Genomic DNA, 17,772 nt, shown 5'->3' with positions numbered 1-17,772 from the left:
TCCGAGGTGACCAACAGGCCTGATACTAGTCTGTGTGCACCAGAACAAACCAAACATCAAGGAGGTGCCCAGGAAATGTCTTCTCCCAGGCCAAGGGAAGTCTTAAGCCTGAACAGGCTTTCAGTCAGCTATAGCTGCAAGGACGGTAGATATTGGGGAGGAGAGGGGGGGGGTTCACAGCGGTCTGTTCCCAGCATTGCAACCTGGGAGGGGGGCTGAGCTTGGTACTGGAGTCATCTCTCAACTGTTCTTTTCTTTACCACCGTTGCTTCTTAAGACCGTTCAGAGTTTTGTCAGAGACAAAAAAAAAAAAAAAAAATCACAAAAACGGATGCAGTGTATTTGTTCTTAAATAGTTGTACAAAAGAAGGGGGCTGACCATGTCTGCGGTAACATTGCATGAGTCCATATTGCTATTAGAGTTACAGGTACTCAAACTCCAGTGCTTGGTGTAGTGCCAGCAGGTCAGAGTGACTGGATATCCTCCAGAAAGGCATGTTGTGCTGTGGAGTGAACATAAATCATTAGAACCAACAGCTGTAGTTTTTCATAGCTGCACACCGCCACCTGAAGTCATGCAAGCTACACTACAGTAGCTTGTAGCTGCTTGCTTTGCAAAAGCACTGCAAACAAAAACCCATGCAATCCCAAGGCCTAAAGGAAGAGTTCAGCATTTTGGGAAATAGACATCTGCTTTTGTCCTGAGAGTTAATTTAGATGAGAGGAACTAAATCATTAAATAACTGCAGTCCAATAAGGCTACGGCCAGCAGCCGTTAGCTTAGCATTGAAACTGGAAATGGGAAACTAGCTAGCTGTGCTCAATCCAAAGTTATAAAACCTAAACACCTTTCAAAGTGACTTGAAAGCTCACTTGTTATATCTTTACAAAAGTGTAAACATGACTGGTTTCATGAGGGACGTCAATGTTGTTTTCACACTGCTGATTGTTTGAATTAAACAATGTATAATCTGTTAATTAGTGGGCTATAAAGACCCAGGAAACCTGATTGTTAGCTTTGAATAGGCTACTTGTTTCCCCCTTTATTCAGACGTCATTCTTAGCTAGGCTAACTGGTTGCAGCATTATGTTCAACGGACAGTATAAATCTTCTCAGTAAGAAAGCAAATAGGCACGTTTCCCATAATGTCAGACTGTTCCTTTAACAATCCCAGCACCCAGCATAATGAATGAAACCCAAAGCTGGAGAAGAGATGGGATTTATATTCACACTTGAGGAAATGTGTCCTAGTATATCACTACGTACTTCGGTTTTGTTGTGATATAACTACTTTTCTCTCACATATATTGCAGTATGAATGAAAAATAAGACTCCACACACCACTGGATAAAAACCAGCATTATTGCTTGATTCATTGAAATGAATGAGATTGTTCAAAGCTTAATCTCTGTGTACATTTTTAGCAGTCATTCTTTTTGTCAATTGTGACACAAATCAAGTTGAGTCAGGAAGTATATGATTCAATTTAGCTGCAGGTGGCTCATAAATTTGGTATCTTTGACTAAGGTTGCAATCTCAGATCTTCACCCTGACAGTTGCAATCATAAGTCTCCCGTAACTCCATAAAAAAACAAATAAAAAACAGCAAGTAGAACAGAAAAAAAGTAAACGACCATCACAAATCCTCTACAGCAAAGAAAGGCAGGCTTCGTCCAATCAGAGCTCACACTGTGTGGAGAAGGCGGGGTCACGGTGAGGTTGCGTGTCCATTACCTTTTTGGCCGCCTGCTCCTCTTCCACACCGTCCCCAATTACAACATACACTACTTTCCTGCCAAACCTTTGCATTATGCGCTCAAAGCAACTCTCTTTTCCTGCAAAAAAAACAAATAAACAAGGGGGAGGAAGGAGGGTCACAAGGTCAGAGGCGTCACAGTTCAGAAGTCGTTTGTTTACCTGGCTGGCCGCATGCTCTTCATCCTTCCCATCGCCAATCACAACATATGTAATGTTAGTGCCAAAGCGGGAGACTATACGCTCAAAACAGCTCTCTTTGCCTAGAGACAAACAAATGGCTTTCACAGGTTTTTTCTTTATTGTTTAGATGGAAATAAAACACATGACAATGCAAAGCTGTGTGCATCAAGGGTGAGGTGAAGGAGAGGAGGCTGTCACACACACACACACACACGCGCACACACACCTGAACAAACTGGGTCTAACATCAACACACGCACTTGGCTTTCTTTCCTAAGTGTTTGCGGTACATTGGTGTAACCAACTGAATAATACGCGTGTGATTAAACATAAAGACCCTTCACACCCACGCAGGTGCTTTCAATCATTCTGGCTGATTAGACTGCTGCTCAGGTAAAAAAGTGGGTGGAGCTATGCTGGAATCACGTGAGGTCACCAAACGTCATGAAGCAATTAAGAAGAAAAAATACTGGTCATCTTGATTTAGAATAAATTAATTATGTAAGCTTGCACTCAATAGAGTTATAATAAGTTATTTAGTGCTTTTAATCACATACGCAATGTCACTTTGGGATTGAAATTCACAATTTAATGCTGCGTTTCGACCTTAAAAATACAAAAATAATTCATTTCACGCGGCTTAATTATATCCCCAATGTTACAAGTTATGCCAGTCAAGGTCTCTGTTTCACAGTGCATTCATGTAATTACTGTAAAGTTGTATAAAATGACACTGAGAATTATCACATAACCCTGAATCATGACACATTAACAGTTACTGTAATTGTATTAATATACAGGGAGCACTGATTAAGATAAGAATGTATTATTATCATAGTCATTTTATTAATTAATTCCATATATAAAATTACTGCTACTATAGTATACTACTATAGCCTCTTGCTCAAGGTCGAGTGTGTGTGTGTGTGTGTTTGGCAAAAGTGTAGCCAGCATGATCTATTGATTTAATGTGGACTGGGTTCAGTTACACACACAGGGTGTAAAATAAAACACAACTCAAACATTCCCAACCAGCCGTTCAGTGAACCTGAGCCCAACTGAAGCAAGAAGTTAAATATCAATACAAGAAACAGGATATCAGTAACATATGGAGGAGATGAAGAAACATCAGAAATAATGAACAACCAACAAAACACATGTGACATTTGCACCGTTAAAATAGCACAAGTCGAATATATAGTCAGTTGATGTTAAATTACGGTCATTCATCCTTTCCATCAATATGAGATTGTTGTTTGGAGTTTATGGAACATGTGTGCCTTACCTATTTTTGTTGCACTGTAAATGTTCTCGACGGGGAAAGCAGATCCCAGACTATATAAGAGAACTTTAGCCAGCGCTGGTATGAGCTGCGTTGTGGTCACCATTACGTTTACACAGTTACTCCTGTGGGACAGACAGAGAGCAGAGCGTCTTGTGTAAAAGTGGGTGAAAGGACAGATGAAACGGATCGATAGAGGGATTAATGGATCACGAGTTAATGTCCGTGACTTAGTTCCCACGCTCTAAATCTTGATCTGATTAGTTAACGTGTAGGGGAGGAGTAGGGGAGCGATATCAGTCTCTGTGAAAGAAAGAACACACATATAACGAAGTAGCACCTGGAGCTGATGATGGACAGAGACTTGAGTGCGTGGGTGACCCAGGAGTCGGTCAGAGCCTCCACCTCTGCTCTAAGCTGCAGCCAGGCGTCTCTTTTAGCAGGACCCAGCAGACCTAAAACACAGCATGACTTTATTAAACCCTCAAAGCATCACACACACACACACAGGTTAATTAAAAGCAGCAAAAGGTAAAGACACAATGAGTAGAGTCCACTAGGGTTAGATCCATATGGTCGTTATGTGGGCCTTTCATGATATATCACATTATGGCTTTACAAACTATAATGATGAAGGTTTAGCTTAATTGGTGAAAAAGATATAAATCACTATATACAGTAGTTTGCTGTTTTTATAAAGATTGACTGAATTCTTTATCTATATCAAATACAAATGGACAGCATGCATATACTGCATGTTACGTCCACTAATATGTATTTATTTAATTCTTCCAAATCCAGTTTTATTTTAAAATAATCTTTTCATTAATGCTGTTAGAAAAGGTTTCCTAAAACTCAGTTTTCAGTTGAAGCATCATACATTTAACATTATTATGCTGTTAAACCTATTATTCACTGTAGCCTTTGTCCATGAATCTTTTCAGACACAATTTTAATCCGTGATCTTTAATCTGGTAGACAATTTACACGTTCAAATAAAGAAAACCTGCCTCTCTCTATCACCCTCCGGTCTATCCCCAGTGTCCAGCAAACTCCTGTCGGATTGGCTTACCCCCCACATTGTTTTTGTACGTGCTATACATCTCTTTGACTCGTCGGTAGCGGAAGGCCAGTTTCCTCATCCAGTCGACCCCGCCGCGGACACCCGTAGCCAGGCACAGGTTGGCGCTGGTTGCAGCTGCATGGAAGCCATCAGTTGCAAAACTGTAAGTACTGTCAATAATAATGATATGTTTTATTTGAAAAATCACCTCTGGTAGAACAAAAAGATCAAACGGTTATTCATTATTCAGCACTATAAACACTGGCAGTGTGTATTTATACGAATGCAATTCATTACTACCTTTAAAATGCAAAGATATAGTAAGAAATAAAGATATTTTATGCTTTTGTCCTGAGAGTTAATTTAGATGAGAGGAACTAAATCATTAAATAACTGCAGTCCAATAAGGCTACGGCCAGCAGCCGTTAGCTTAGCATTGAAACTGGAAATGGGAAACTAGCTAGCTGTGCTCAATCCAAAGTTATAAAACCTAAACACCTTTCAAAGTGACTTGAAAGCTCACTTGTTATATCTTTACAAAATATTTTACAGTTACATATCGATATATTATCAATAAAAACAGCCAAACAACAGAAAAAAATACTGTGATTTGGAAATGATTATCTTTTTCAATAACTTCAACAATTTTTACATCAAACGTATTACTTAAACAATGTGAATAGTTATATCCTCACCTTAAGTCCTGGCCATTGTCGTCTGATGACACATCATCAATGTGTACCTGATCACACTCCTGTGCACACACACACACACACACACACACACACACACAGACACAAGTAACACAAATACGTTACAATAAGACCGCTGATTCCATGCAGGGAAAATTCAAGTGTCACAGCAGCAGAAGTACAAGAACAGATGTATGGGTAGATAACTTCACTTTACTGCACACATTGTGAGCATTTAATACATAGAAATGAAGCATGAAAAAATAGATAATATATAAATACCAACATATATAGTAACTGTAAACTGTATTGAGACAAATAAAGTCACAAATTAGCTCTGTATAGAAATATGTTTACAGCTATTCAATGTATTTATCCATTTTTCATACAAACAATTATAACAAAACAGCATGCACTAAAATTAGAATATAAACATGGTGCAGCCCTGACGATAAGTGGTATGTTACACCACTTTACACCAATAGAGGGTAGTACAGTAGTACTAGTAGAAGTATTTAAGCGCTTAATGTTGTGCCCTGTGCAAAATGTGAATACTGCGCAAGAAAATCTTATTCAGCATGCCCTTTACATTTTTTAAATGTGTGTTTTTGTTTGTATCAGTGTGACGTGTGTCTCACCTCCAGGTCATTGAAGAATAAGTGTGTGTCCGCCAAGTTGAAGATCATCTCTTCCATCCTCAGACCCAGCGTTACCGCCATCGGAGGGTCCTAATGGAAGAGGAAGATAACATCATCATTACCGTCATGACATGACCATTATGAAAAACTATTTGAGAGACGTCACTTCCTCTTGTCCCAAAAAAAGGTTTCTGCTTTGACACGCCTCCTACTTCTTCCCAAATTCACACCCCTGGCCCCCACACGCTCACTTTTAGAGTTGGTACGCTCCACTCATCACAGCAGATGCTGACAGACAGGTTGCACTTGTTCTGTCCCATCAACATTCCTCATGCTTGGTGCTGGTGGGGTGTTTGTGGGGGGGGGGAGTGTGTGTCTTCATGTGTGTATTGCAGAGAGTAGGCACCCTCAAAGGGATACAGAGTGTATGTGGTATGTGAATGGTTTGTGCGTGTATGTGTGAGCCGGGGGCTCAGCTGCAAAAACCATCATCTGTGATAGGTCAGCAAGGGACGACAGCTTGCCGCACGATTCGCTGACGCCGTCAGACGACCAGAATAGAAAGAAACTAACAGGAAAGATAGTGAAAGTGAGCGAGGCACACGGGCACAGAAAGTGTGTATAGCGCTCTCCAGAACTTGAGAGCTGCTAATAGTGAAAGCAGCAATTCTGACTGCATTTATTTTCCTGCTTCCCTGTCAATCACAGAGACAAGAGGCACTTATGCCTCTCAGGTAATGATTATGTTGGCTGCCAGCCAAAGAGAGTTACTGACATCAGTGGGTGTCGAAACACTCGCGGCGGAAATGTGTTTATTCCCTTTGAGCAGTTGAATTGGGCTGTTGCTTTGGGCTCCATAAAGGCTGAGGCGGCCTTTTAAAAAAAAAAAAAAATAGTTTGCCAGACAAGTTCAATCAACCACAGATAATTACTACTTTGTCCCGGCAAAAGTAGCTTGAAACAATTCCACTCTCCACCTCTGCTGTTATCATTTGAGCGCCGGAAACTCAACACCTCGTGATCGTTATAATAACTCTGTGTGTATGTATGTATATTTATTAAAAAGTGAAGCATCGTTTAGAGCAGATAGACCCTCACAGCCCGTATGAGAAGGGTGCTTAGGTCTCGTGGTTGCTATGTCAACAGTGTAAACACTATTTTGGGCGAGGTGTGAACAGACACAGCTGCCACGACATTTCTTGAGAGCAGCAGCAAACGAGGTGAACAAATGCTCTTAAAATTATTTTTAATACAAAACATGGCACGTTATCAGAGGTCACATGAAACCTTATTTGAGCCTTTAACATTTCATTCATTATATCTTTGCAAGTCAGGAGAAATACTTTTCTACTGGTGATATTATAATCCTAAAAAGGTACATTAAGTCTTCACCCTAAAATGAAAATGCATTTTGTCCCCGAAAGGAAGGCGGGGCCCCACAAATGAAGTAAAACAAATACTGATTGACATAATGCGTTCCTCAGCCCTTAACCCTAAACTTAACCATCACAACTAAATGCCCAACCTAAACCTAATTCTAACCTGACCCTGAAAACCAAACCTGAACCCTCAAACAGGCTTTTGAGGAAGTGAGGATCAGACAGTGTCCTAAAATTCAAAAACGGCCTCATTCTGAAGGTTTTAAAACTCCTAACAAAGACAGATGCACAAGCACCCAAGTTATGCCCATTAATGACCAATCGCCAAACTCCACTGCACAGCCAATAAAAATTACATCAATGCCTACAGCCCCCTATCTGTAAAACGCCGGGCCACCTATGGCTCTATGTGAGTCTGGCTCCAAATGGTGTGTGTATATGCTGTGCCAGCTTTTCTTTGACTACCAAACGAGAATATCAGAATGGACTCTGCAGGCTGCAGAGTAGGAAGCAAAGCCCGTACAGGCTGGCTGGTGGCTACGCAGGTGCCCACAGGAAACGACATCACCCAATAAAAAAAAATCTGTAGCCTTGGCCACATAGGATGATCCCAGATCAGAGCCAAGAACTATTAAAAGAAAGGAAACTATAAACAGTGTAGCTGCTAGATGAGAGGGCGAGACCACCAAATAAGTTCAAAATGAAGATCGAAATAAACGTCTGTCCAAGTGAGAAATGTGCATGTTAAATTATGATTAAACTAATGTAAGCAATAGCAGTTATACATTACTTTTAATGTATTCCTATAACATAATATATAGTACATTTAAAGAGTTTTTATGTATGTGGTCATAATCACAAATTGACTATAATATTCCTAAAGTAGTGGATGTGATGTTGAGATAAAATATTGAGGGAAATTAAGCTTATTGGAATGTCATTGTGAGTTCCATTTAATAAAAAACTGGATAAAAGTTAAACTGAGGCCTTTTGAATGTAAGTTCATGGGCGTATCTTATATTTTCATATTTACTTGTACTAATCTTTGACCAATATTCATCTTTCTAGGGCAATTATTTACGTTTAGGAGAAAATTAACTCAATCAATATATACTAAAAACATTTAAAAAAAAAAATAATGATAATTCTTTTCAGGCCTTTCTGGGATGCTGTCTATGGCCGCAACAACCTCCACCAATCACAGGGCGTGGCATAGCTTGTATGTGGCCTGTGAGGCAAAGCCCAGGGCAACAAAAAGACCCTTTTTGACTCACTGCTGGTATACTTCAGGCTTATTGCTGATTCCGCGTTGATAGATTGACATGGTGCAGGATGGCGATAGAGATTAAAACACAATAATAACAGACAGCCAGTGAAGGCAGCATCTTACCTTGCCGTATTTCTGTGCATAGGAGCCCGTGAGCAGAGAGTGGAAGACGATTATTGTCTCGTCCAGATCCCACACAAACACCCTCTGGAGAGCAAAACAAGTGAGACGATGAAAGACGGTTATGTCCATCCGTTTAGCCCATATGTGCATTAATTGGACAGGGACATGGGTGGTCCTGGTCTCTATCAGCCCTCTCCTCTGTTGTTTTGAGACTTCAGTGAACAGAGAGGATGACGATCAATGGGATAGCGCATACCCATTGAGATTTAAATGGAATATTCAGTCAGTGAGTGCTCAGTCAGTGGGTGTTTTTCGGCCCCTTACCTCCAGGTCACTATCAGGGGGAGGGGAGGGGTTGTTCTTGCGGCCCCTGCCCCGGGACTTGGACCCCCCACTCCGGCAGGCTCGGTCATCCAGCTCTTTGATGGGCGTGGAGGGGCTCTGCACTGTATCAAAGTCCCCTGAGACTGTATGGAAACACAGGCAGGGCTAAACATTTGAAACATTTTGAATTTACAAACGATCAAATGTCTGCACAAGCAATCACAAACTGTATTTCGCTGCATTAAAGCATCTGTAATGATGTGGTTTGAGCTGATCCCACAGGTGTTTTAGAGTATCTACTTCAGGAAAAGCGATAACTCAGACTGTATACGGTAATAAGCCATCTAGTCAGGTTTAATAATTCAAGGTAATTGGCACAGCAGATCAACTTCAAGACTACCAATGGACCTAAAGAAAAGTACCAATGGTACTCTGACTGATTCATGATAACATGCAATGTTAAAGATTTAACAGAGGAGGGGGAAGATGGAGCTGTGCAATAAATTAAAAGGTAATATGATGCTTTTTTGCAAAGATACAAAATTCTGCAAGAGCATATACATGTGAGCAACACACATTCCTCCTAATGCCATATGCTCCCACTGCTGTGTGGTAACCAGAACCAGACTCTAAGCTTCGGCTCTCATATTGTTATGTCTCAATCAGGGGGAGAGGGAGGGGACCAAGAGAGAAGGGGGGGGGGGATAAAGACACAGACTATGTGAGCGACAAAAAACAACAAAAAAACAAAACAGATACCAACTGTAACTCCAAGAGGAGAGAAAAAAAGAGAAATCCTTTAATTAGGCTTCCTGAATTACAGCAAAGATAAACCAAAGGGAAATTGTGAAAAAAAGAATACCAAGCCATATTTCTGTACACATGGGTTTACTTACTCCTTCTTATTTTGTCTTCTTTTCCTTCTCTCTGACCTGTCTATAAAAGTGCAATATTTAACATAAATTCACTCTAATCAAATCCTCTGAGGCTAATGTAAACATGCGCCGACCCTCCAATTAGCGAGTGCGATGCCAAATAACTATGGCTGCAGTCTGAAGTTACTTCCTGTGCTTCATCATGGGTGAAAGAGAGTTTTGAACTCAAGTTACCCAAACTGTGGTATTTTTCTACTGTTTACAAGATCACGGAGCCAGTATGACTGAGCGGTGAGGAACCTTGCATTTGTTTGCATATTCATGAATCTGCTTCTTCATTAAAATAGAAACCTGGGTGAAGTTCAGCAGCCTGTCCGGTCATGGCAGGGGCGGGATCTTGCAGCTGGTAGGCTGCCGTGGAGCCTGTGCCATCCACGCTGTTGGAGGTCATATAAGTCCCGTAAGTGGAGGCGGAATAATACTGGGCATACTGGTTTTGGCCAAACGTCGTATATGAGGGATAATCCTGCAGAGAATGACATGAATTATGAGCACACAAGAGTGTAAAGACAAAAAAAAAAAAAAGAATAGGAAAATTGAGATGTTTCCCTTGTCTGGAGAGGTTCAAACTGACTCTTGAAGAGAGATTTTACAAGTGTTCCTTCTCATTTCTCTAATCTTTTATTCCCTCGATTCTGTAGTTTATATGTCCAAAGCAGCTAAAGCCCTTGTGTTGCTGTTTTTTACTGTCCCAGTGGAGATGGGCGCTTTTATGAGTCAGCTCTCTAAACCTGTCACTACGTCCATCTCCACAAGTCCTTTTTTTATTAAGTGGAGCACACCACATGAATGCACACACACACACACACACACACATGCACAGTTTGTGCGTAGTCAGCAAAGTGTGTATGCAAGCATGCACAATCACACATCACATACTGTATACACACAGACTTGCTGTCTATAAGTCTCTCTCTCCCTTTCCGTCTCTCTCTCTCACACACACACACACACACACACACACACACACACGCACACACACTATATTCCCCTTAATCCACCCACACAAGCCAAACCTTGACTTTTCTCCCCCTAAACAGCCACATCTATCATAGTGGAACATTAAAATCCCCTTTAAGCATTTTACTACCACAATACAATTCATCACATGGACATGGAGAAATATTCAGAACAAAACACTCTTTCACAAAGATTCATTGTCTGTTTCTCTCGTAAGTTTGTTGCAAGTTCACAGTGTAATTAGATTTTATTTCTTGAAAGAGGAAGCATTGTGTGGGAGCATGACTGTGAAACCACTTCTGGTCTCAAATACTATCGCAACTGCACCATACGAAATCCTCATCTTTAATTTGAGCCAGCATAATGAGGAAACTCAGAGCAAACATGTAGCATGGTTGGTCTGCTCTGGAAAGAACTCCCTTTGGGAAAAAGGCTTTCTTATTGGGCCTGGGAAAATGTTACTTGAGCTAACTTTCAGCTGGACGGTAACAGCAGTGCAGGTTTAAACTGAAGGACACACACACACACACACACACACAGACACACGTACAGTATATAGACTCTGAGGTACCTGCTGTGTGGCAGTGTAGTTGGCGGGGTTGGACACTGAGTTGTTGGTGGCGTAGAGGCCTGAGGAAGGGGTGAAACTGGAACCTTGGAACACAAAGAAGAGGATGGCATTAGACAGCGGGAACGCAGACAGGCAAAATAGGAATCAGAAAACACTCTTAAACCGTGTGCAAAGTCATAGCATTAAAAAAGGTAAGATCATTTCCAGCAAGAATATAAAAATACTGACGATATTTCCTCCATTTTTCAACAGGAAAATAATCCAAATTGAAGTGGGAGTAACAAGAGAGGCATTAAAAACTCAAGCGTTTGATAGTGCATGTTTCCATCTGACCTGGCATCTGATAGGGTGAGTATGCAGTCTGTCCGGGCTGAGGTGTGGTGAAGCCGGGGCTGTAGCTGAGGCCTGTCTGCAGAGGAGACTGACTCTGGGCCAGGCCGCCCTCTGTCTTAATGCCCGGCAGCATCACACCGAGGTCTGTGACAAGAACAACAAGAATATTACACAGTGTTTGTATTCACAGTACAAATATGTTTTTCTTTATACGCTAGACCCGTAGTTCCATTTATTATATAACTTATATGTGTTTTGTTAGTGCAGCTACTGTGTGTCACTGTGTGTCTTTGTAAATGTGTGTTTATTGATACCATAGGAGGACAGTCCGTATGCCTGTCCTGTCTGGGCGTAAGCAGTGTAGACGGTCGACGGCTGCATGCTGCTGAACTGGGGTTGACCGGCGTACGTCGGCATGGGTGGGGCGGCCGGTGTGGAGAGAATGTGAGGATAGGGCCTGGGAGAGGAGAGGGATGAAAGGTGAGGTAGATGCAAGACAGATGACGGCAGAATAGGACAGTAAAGATAAAGTACAGGAGACGGCATGCTGATAAGGATTCTTTGAAAGCAGCTTCTGTTGTGTACAAAGCCAGACTTACTTTGATGGGTAGAGCGGAGGGGAATACTGGTGGGCTGAACGAGGGCTGTAACCGCTGCTGGTGATTACTAAAAACAGCACAATGATCAAAAACAACAAGGTTATGGATGGTGTCAACTCAAATCTTCTGTTTCCTTTCACATTCAACAAAAGCACCCCTGAACGGCACGGTTCAGGCCTCGGGCTTGTTTGAGTTGAAACGCTGTTCAAGTAAACATCATTTGAAGCATTTTCAATGGAGAGGAGCCAAGTTCTTCCCTTTTAGAGAGCACTGTAGTCCATGAAACCCTTACAGCGGGCCTCTTAGTAAAACACAATGTCTGTTTGTGGTCATTGGGATGTCAGAGCTCAATACTGACCAACCCCCCCCCCCCCCCGCTGCTTCTGAACCCTCGCTGTGTGTTGCTTCATAGTTTTGTGTCTCGGTGCGTATGTGTTTTGCAGCGCGAGGGAGCACAAGGTCGTGTGTGAGTCTAAAAAAAAAAGGACAAGTGTAAAAATGTCTCTCGCGCTCTCTCATCCCTCTGCCAGCCTTTGATGACGCAATCCAAGGACAGGCAATACTTCATGGGATTAAAGCTTTCAGCAGGCCTACCGCTGAGCCGAAATGGATGATGGTGCTTGTGTGTTCGTCTGAGGAAAAAAGACTGATATAGAGCTGGCGAGTACAGACATGTGAATTAGTTTTTTTCCTCTTTAGGAGGAAATAGTACATGAGTACATTTCTCTTGGGCAGATGTGTGTGTTACCTGAGCCTGCGTACGTGTCCAGTGCTGTGTCGCCTGACGTAGTGACTGTATCGCTGTTGTTCATAGGCTCTGTTTTGACTTGAGAAAGACGGAGAAGATCGGTGTTAGGGGAGGCCAGTAATCAAGTACTATCACACACACACACACACACACACAAACACACACACACATATACAAAGAAAACTACCATGCAGTTTGAGTATGGGAGAAAATGTTGTTTGCAGGGTTCCCACCATAATTATTAGAAGATTTCACAGCTTTTAAATGACTTTAACCAAGTCAAAACACCACAATGACCTAAAAGTTTAACTCCTCCTTGATATTTTAAATGTTTGGTAATGATCGAATTGCTTTAACAAAGTTCCCTGATATTGCCTTACTTCCCCGGTCAAACTCATCAAATTCCCCAGCTTTTCATGAATGTCACAATTGGAGGGAACCCTGCAACTATGTAAAAACTCCACACACACTGTGATAAATCCAATGGGATCCAAAGAGCAGGGAACACTGCACAGCAAAAGAAAATCACTGCAATTCTGGAACAAAAGAAACATCAGATCTCGAAACCAGCCTTAACTATAGAAACCCATTCCTTTTGCATTTAAAGTAATACTGTACGACCACTGGCCTTGGATTCACACACATGCACCTCTGTACCATAGTCCGTGGAGCTCGGGGCGGGGGGCGGGCTGCTGCAGCCCAACAGCCAATCAGCCGTGTTTAGAACTGTCATGTTTTCACCTAAAGGGGTGCAAGGTGGGAAGGTGGTGAGGACACGACGCACTGAGAACCAGATGCCAGTCTCAGGTACTGTATATCGGACATGGTGTTGATTATTTTAAAAAGTAGACATTGGTATTTAAAACGTATTGAAATTGTTTGACATTTTGGGAAATATGCTAATTTGCTGTCTTTGCCAAGAGTTACACGAGAACGTCAATTCCACTCTCATATCTGTACGCTAAATATGGCGCTGGAGCCAGGAAATTGTTAGCTTAGCTTAGCATTAAAAAATGGATCCAGAGGGAAACAGTCTGGCTCGACCCAAACATAAAACATCTGCCTATCAGGCAACCAGCGGAGACGACAATGAGTCACTATGCCATGCCCAAGGAATATAATACCACAACTTTTTGTTTATACACTCTTGGTTTTCGTACAGATTTAACAATCTAGATACAGATGTTAGTGAGCTTAGAGGGGCTGGCAGGCTGGTTTTGTTACCTCCGGACAGAGCGATGCTAGTTCTTTCCCTCTGTTTGGAGTCTTTATGCTAAACTAAGCCAACCATCTCCTGGCTCTAGCTTCACATTTAAACCTGCAATAACTGATATTTTTGACCACTTTGGGGCAGCAGGAACAATCTGTAAACACAACTTTGACATATTGTTACCTGATAGAGTTGAAATGTTTCTGGCCACCTAACAAAGTATACAATTTTGCTCTCCTTTAAACCGTTTACTTCTGTTCTCCGACAACTCCCGAAGAAAATATCCGGCTTGTAAGATGTTAAATGCTCCACTATGTTTACAAGCTAGTTGCTAACTCTGTCTGCCTGCCGTTTGGTCCTGAGCAGGTATAGCGTACACTGGGTTTTTGGAAGTATGAGACGGAAAACAGCTGTCTGCTGTGGCCGGAAACTACGCTGATGAAGCGAAACATTTGTGACCTGAAAGACGCTGAAACATGCAGCATTGATGAGGGGGAACTGCAAAGCGGGATGCTAATTATCTGTGGGTTAGTCCTACCTTTCACATACAAGTAGTCATGTGATCCGTCCTAAATACAAACATATTGATGATAGCCACTTTAACAGAGATAGAGACTCTCGACACAGCAATAAAGCATATTTCCCAAACTATTTTTCAAAGAGAAGTACACCTGTTAACCACCTTTAACATCCTCTATGCTGTTTTATTAGGTTACTCTTCTTCTTTCTCTCTGAACATGATTTAAACTCATCATCAGTGACCATCTGAGAACTCCATTTAATTCAACTTCATTAATCCCCTCGGGGAGCAACACAACCCATTGCATGAGCCCTAATGAAGACAAATGAGTTGCCATGGAGATGGCCCGCGGGCCCGAGCCCTGATGTCAGGTGAGGGGAATGTTGGGTATGTAGTTTGTTTTGGCTGTGAGCGTGTAGTCCCGGCTCTGTCTGCTTTAACCATTAACTGTGAGCTCATCATAAATGATTTAACTTGCTCTAATATGGTCTGAATGCACTGTTGAGTCCGCTCTGAGCACGGCTATTTATGTGACTGTGTGTGTGTTTGTGTGTGTGTGTGTGTGTGTGTGTTTGTGTGTGTGTATGTGTGTTGACACATCAAGTTGACTAAAATGTGGTATCTCACTTGTTCCATTACATTAGTTTCCATTGTCTGTTAAATCAGCAATAGATCAAAGGATCGCCCTCAACAAAAGCACTTACACCCAGCGGATCGCCCTCAACAAAAGCACTTACACCCAGTGCATCAAACTGCCTTGTCAAAAAAATATTGCAGAGAGAGGCACAGAGCGATGAGGAGATCAAGTGTGACAGTAAAAAAAAAGATGAGAAGAGAGAAACACAGACAGACGGAGGAAAAGAAAAGGAAGAAAAAAGGAAAGACAAAGAGGAGAGCGTTTACTGGTGTTGACGTCTCAGAGAGCTGTGACGCTTTAATGCTCTTGTAGAGTTTCCAGCGGGGTTTTCAGCTTATACACACACACACACACACACACACACACACACACACACACACACACACACACACACACACACACACACACACACACACCCACAGGCTACACACACTTTGCAAAGCAAAGAAGAGCAGAAGTGCTTCACCGTGTGTTTACACATATTCTCCAGTGGTTTACTCAAGTCCTCCAACCAACGTGGGGTGTGTGTGTGTGTGTGTGTGTGTGTGTGTGTGTGTGTGTGTGCGATTGCATGTGCACGTCTCCTTCCGTCTCTATAAATTCTTGAACAAAGTACTTATCTCTTCATGTTGAAAATCTTTCTAAATGATTATTTGGCAATGTATTTCATTACAGTATTACACTCATCAGTTTACTTTGCTTAACGTGATTTACAATATGAATCTCTGCTGAATCTCGATATCATCAAAACGTCTACATCTCTCCCAGAAAAAACAATGAACAGCATGTATAATACAGGTGCTTAGACGTCATGTATTTTCTTATTTAGTTTGTGAAATGAGACATCAATTACTGCTATTATGACATGTCGAGGTGTAGACTGAAACAGCGGGTTTTCTTCTTAAAAGACATCACTCGCTCTTTTACTGGTCTTTTTTTGAATGAAAACATAGATCGGTCTACATAGCACTTAATGAAATAATTCCCCATTTTAGTAAATCCGCTTTTGAGAGTTGAATAAGAAGATTAATATGACTCTCATGTTTGTAGAGTAAATATGAAGCTACAGCCAGCAGCTGATTAGCTTAGCTGGAAACAGCTCACCAGTCTCTGTCCAATGGTAACAGAATTCTCCTACCAGCACCTTTTGCACACCAATTTACAAGTTATCGATTTGTTTAAACCGTACAAAAGAAGTGTAAACACAGTGTTATTAAGACCTTTGGACAGACCCAACTGCCAACAACTGCCCATTCACTACTGCAGTAACAAACATATCCTGCCTTCTCACCTCCTGTTCCATTGGTGGTGATGGAGGGGCTGCCAAGGTTGTTCTTGTCCAGCTTGGAGCCCGTCGAATCTCCACCTCCCACACGGTTATGAGGACTGGCTAGGTCCTGCATTTCCATAGACCTACAGGGAGGGAGGGAGGGGGAGGAGGGGGAGGAGGGGGACGAAAGGAACAAAGATGAACTGCGATTTTTGAATGAATAGCAGATCAACAGCAATATGCTCTCACAGCTGGGAATCTCCCACCTCTATATATTACGTTGAGATCTCACTGAACACATTCAATGACATACTGCATATCCACACAGGAACCACACACACACACACACACACACACGCACACACACGTGTCATAAACTCCATGCTTCTCCGTACCAGTTAGCTTACATGAGCATGTGTTCAGAGGCGCTAGACATTGTCTGCGGGCCTGCTGGCTCTTTTATGGAGTGTGTGTGAGTGTGTGTGTGTGTGTGCACTTCTGGGCTCCAATACAAACCCACAGCCTGCCAGCATGCTTTAGTTTTACAATGTGTTCCACATGCATGACTGGAACCAGCATACAAGGTGGTAATGGTGAAGTGAGAGTGTGTGTGGAGTAAGAGGAAGTAAATAAAGACATGAAGAGAATGGAGATGCACATTCATGGTAGAAATCTGTCTTTCATACATCAGTGTTTATTTGTTTATTTGGATCCGGATTAGCTGTTAACAGGACAACAACCACTCACACTGGGGTTCACAACCCCTACCAGGAGGTGTAAGTGTTTTAATACACTTTCATGAATGGACACTGTAAGAAAAGCAACATTAAACACTTTTTCTCGACTCTTCCTCACCGTTGCCACAAACCCACATTTTGACATGTCCTTTGGTGGCAGACATAGTTTAATGTTGACTCAGTGTGTGTGGACAGTACCTCATATAAACGTGTCCGTGCATGTGTGTGTGTGTGTGTGTGTGTGTGAACCCTGACTCACGCCGCCCGCAGGTTGGTCACAGGCGGGCTCTTGTGTGAGACATCAAAGCGAGAAATGACAGAGATGGAGGGAGAATTAAACAAATGCGGGCTGCCGTCCTGCCAATCTGTGTGTATGTGCGTGTGTGTGTGTGTGTGTGTATGTGTGTGTACTAAAAGAGAGTGTGTATAATACATTTGTGTCATTGTCTGGAAGCTGGCCATCGCAATGCTATGGGCAGATAGCATCGCCACACATGACTGCAACCCACAGTCAGACTGACAGGTATGAACATATAGCTTTGAGT

At 42.1% G+C, this 17,772-nt stretch overlaps 1 protein-coding gene across 7 annotated transcripts; it reads right to left on the bottom strand.

Moving 5' to 3' along the window:
* Positions 1-173: 173 nt before the first annotated feature.
* eya4 (EYA transcriptional coactivator and phosphatase 4) lies at positions 174-16,633 on the bottom strand. 7 transcript variants are annotated; one of them, XM_076083976.1, is made up of 17 exons: positions 16,512-16,633; positions 13,511-13,594; positions 12,854-12,931; positions 12,106-12,172; positions 11,821-11,963; positions 11,507-11,650; positions 11,174-11,256; positions 9,934-10,108; positions 8,708-8,844; positions 8,384-8,467; positions 5,615-5,704; positions 4,980-5,038; positions 4,294-4,454; positions 3,562-3,676; positions 3,225-3,346; positions 1,919-2,019; positions 174-503 (listed from the first exon to the last, which is right to left on the bottom strand). In XM_076083976.1, the coding sequence occupies exons 1-17, from the start codon at positions 16,627-16,629 to the stop codon at positions 423-425; spliced, it is 1,842 nt and encodes a 613-aa protein (XP_075940091.1). In that variant the 5' UTR covers positions 16,630-16,633; the 3' UTR covers positions 174-422. The 7 variants fall into 7 exon arrangements, with proteins under 7 accessions (XP_075940091.1, XP_075940090.1, XP_075940087.1 ...); XM_076083975.1 differs by lacking the exon at positions 1,919-2,019 and adding an exon at positions 1,736-1,836; XM_076083972.1 differs by lacking the exon at positions 1,919-2,019 and adding an exon at positions 1,736-1,836 and having other exon boundaries at positions 11,821-11,966; positions 16,512-16,629.
* Between the last annotated feature and the right edge of the window lie 1,139 nt (positions 16,634-17,772).

The sequence above is a fragment of the Anarhichas minor genome, unplaced genomic scaffold (genome assembly GCF_050575085.1).
Source record: "Anarhichas minor isolate MPS153535 unplaced genomic scaffold, ASM5057508v1 ptg000136l, whole genome shotgun sequence".
NCBI lineage: Eukaryota > Metazoa > Chordata > Actinopteri > Perciformes > Anarhichadidae > Anarhichas > Anarhichas minor.
Note: the sequence above shows the minus strand (reverse complement) of the source record. Positions and strands in the feature narration are given on the sequence as shown.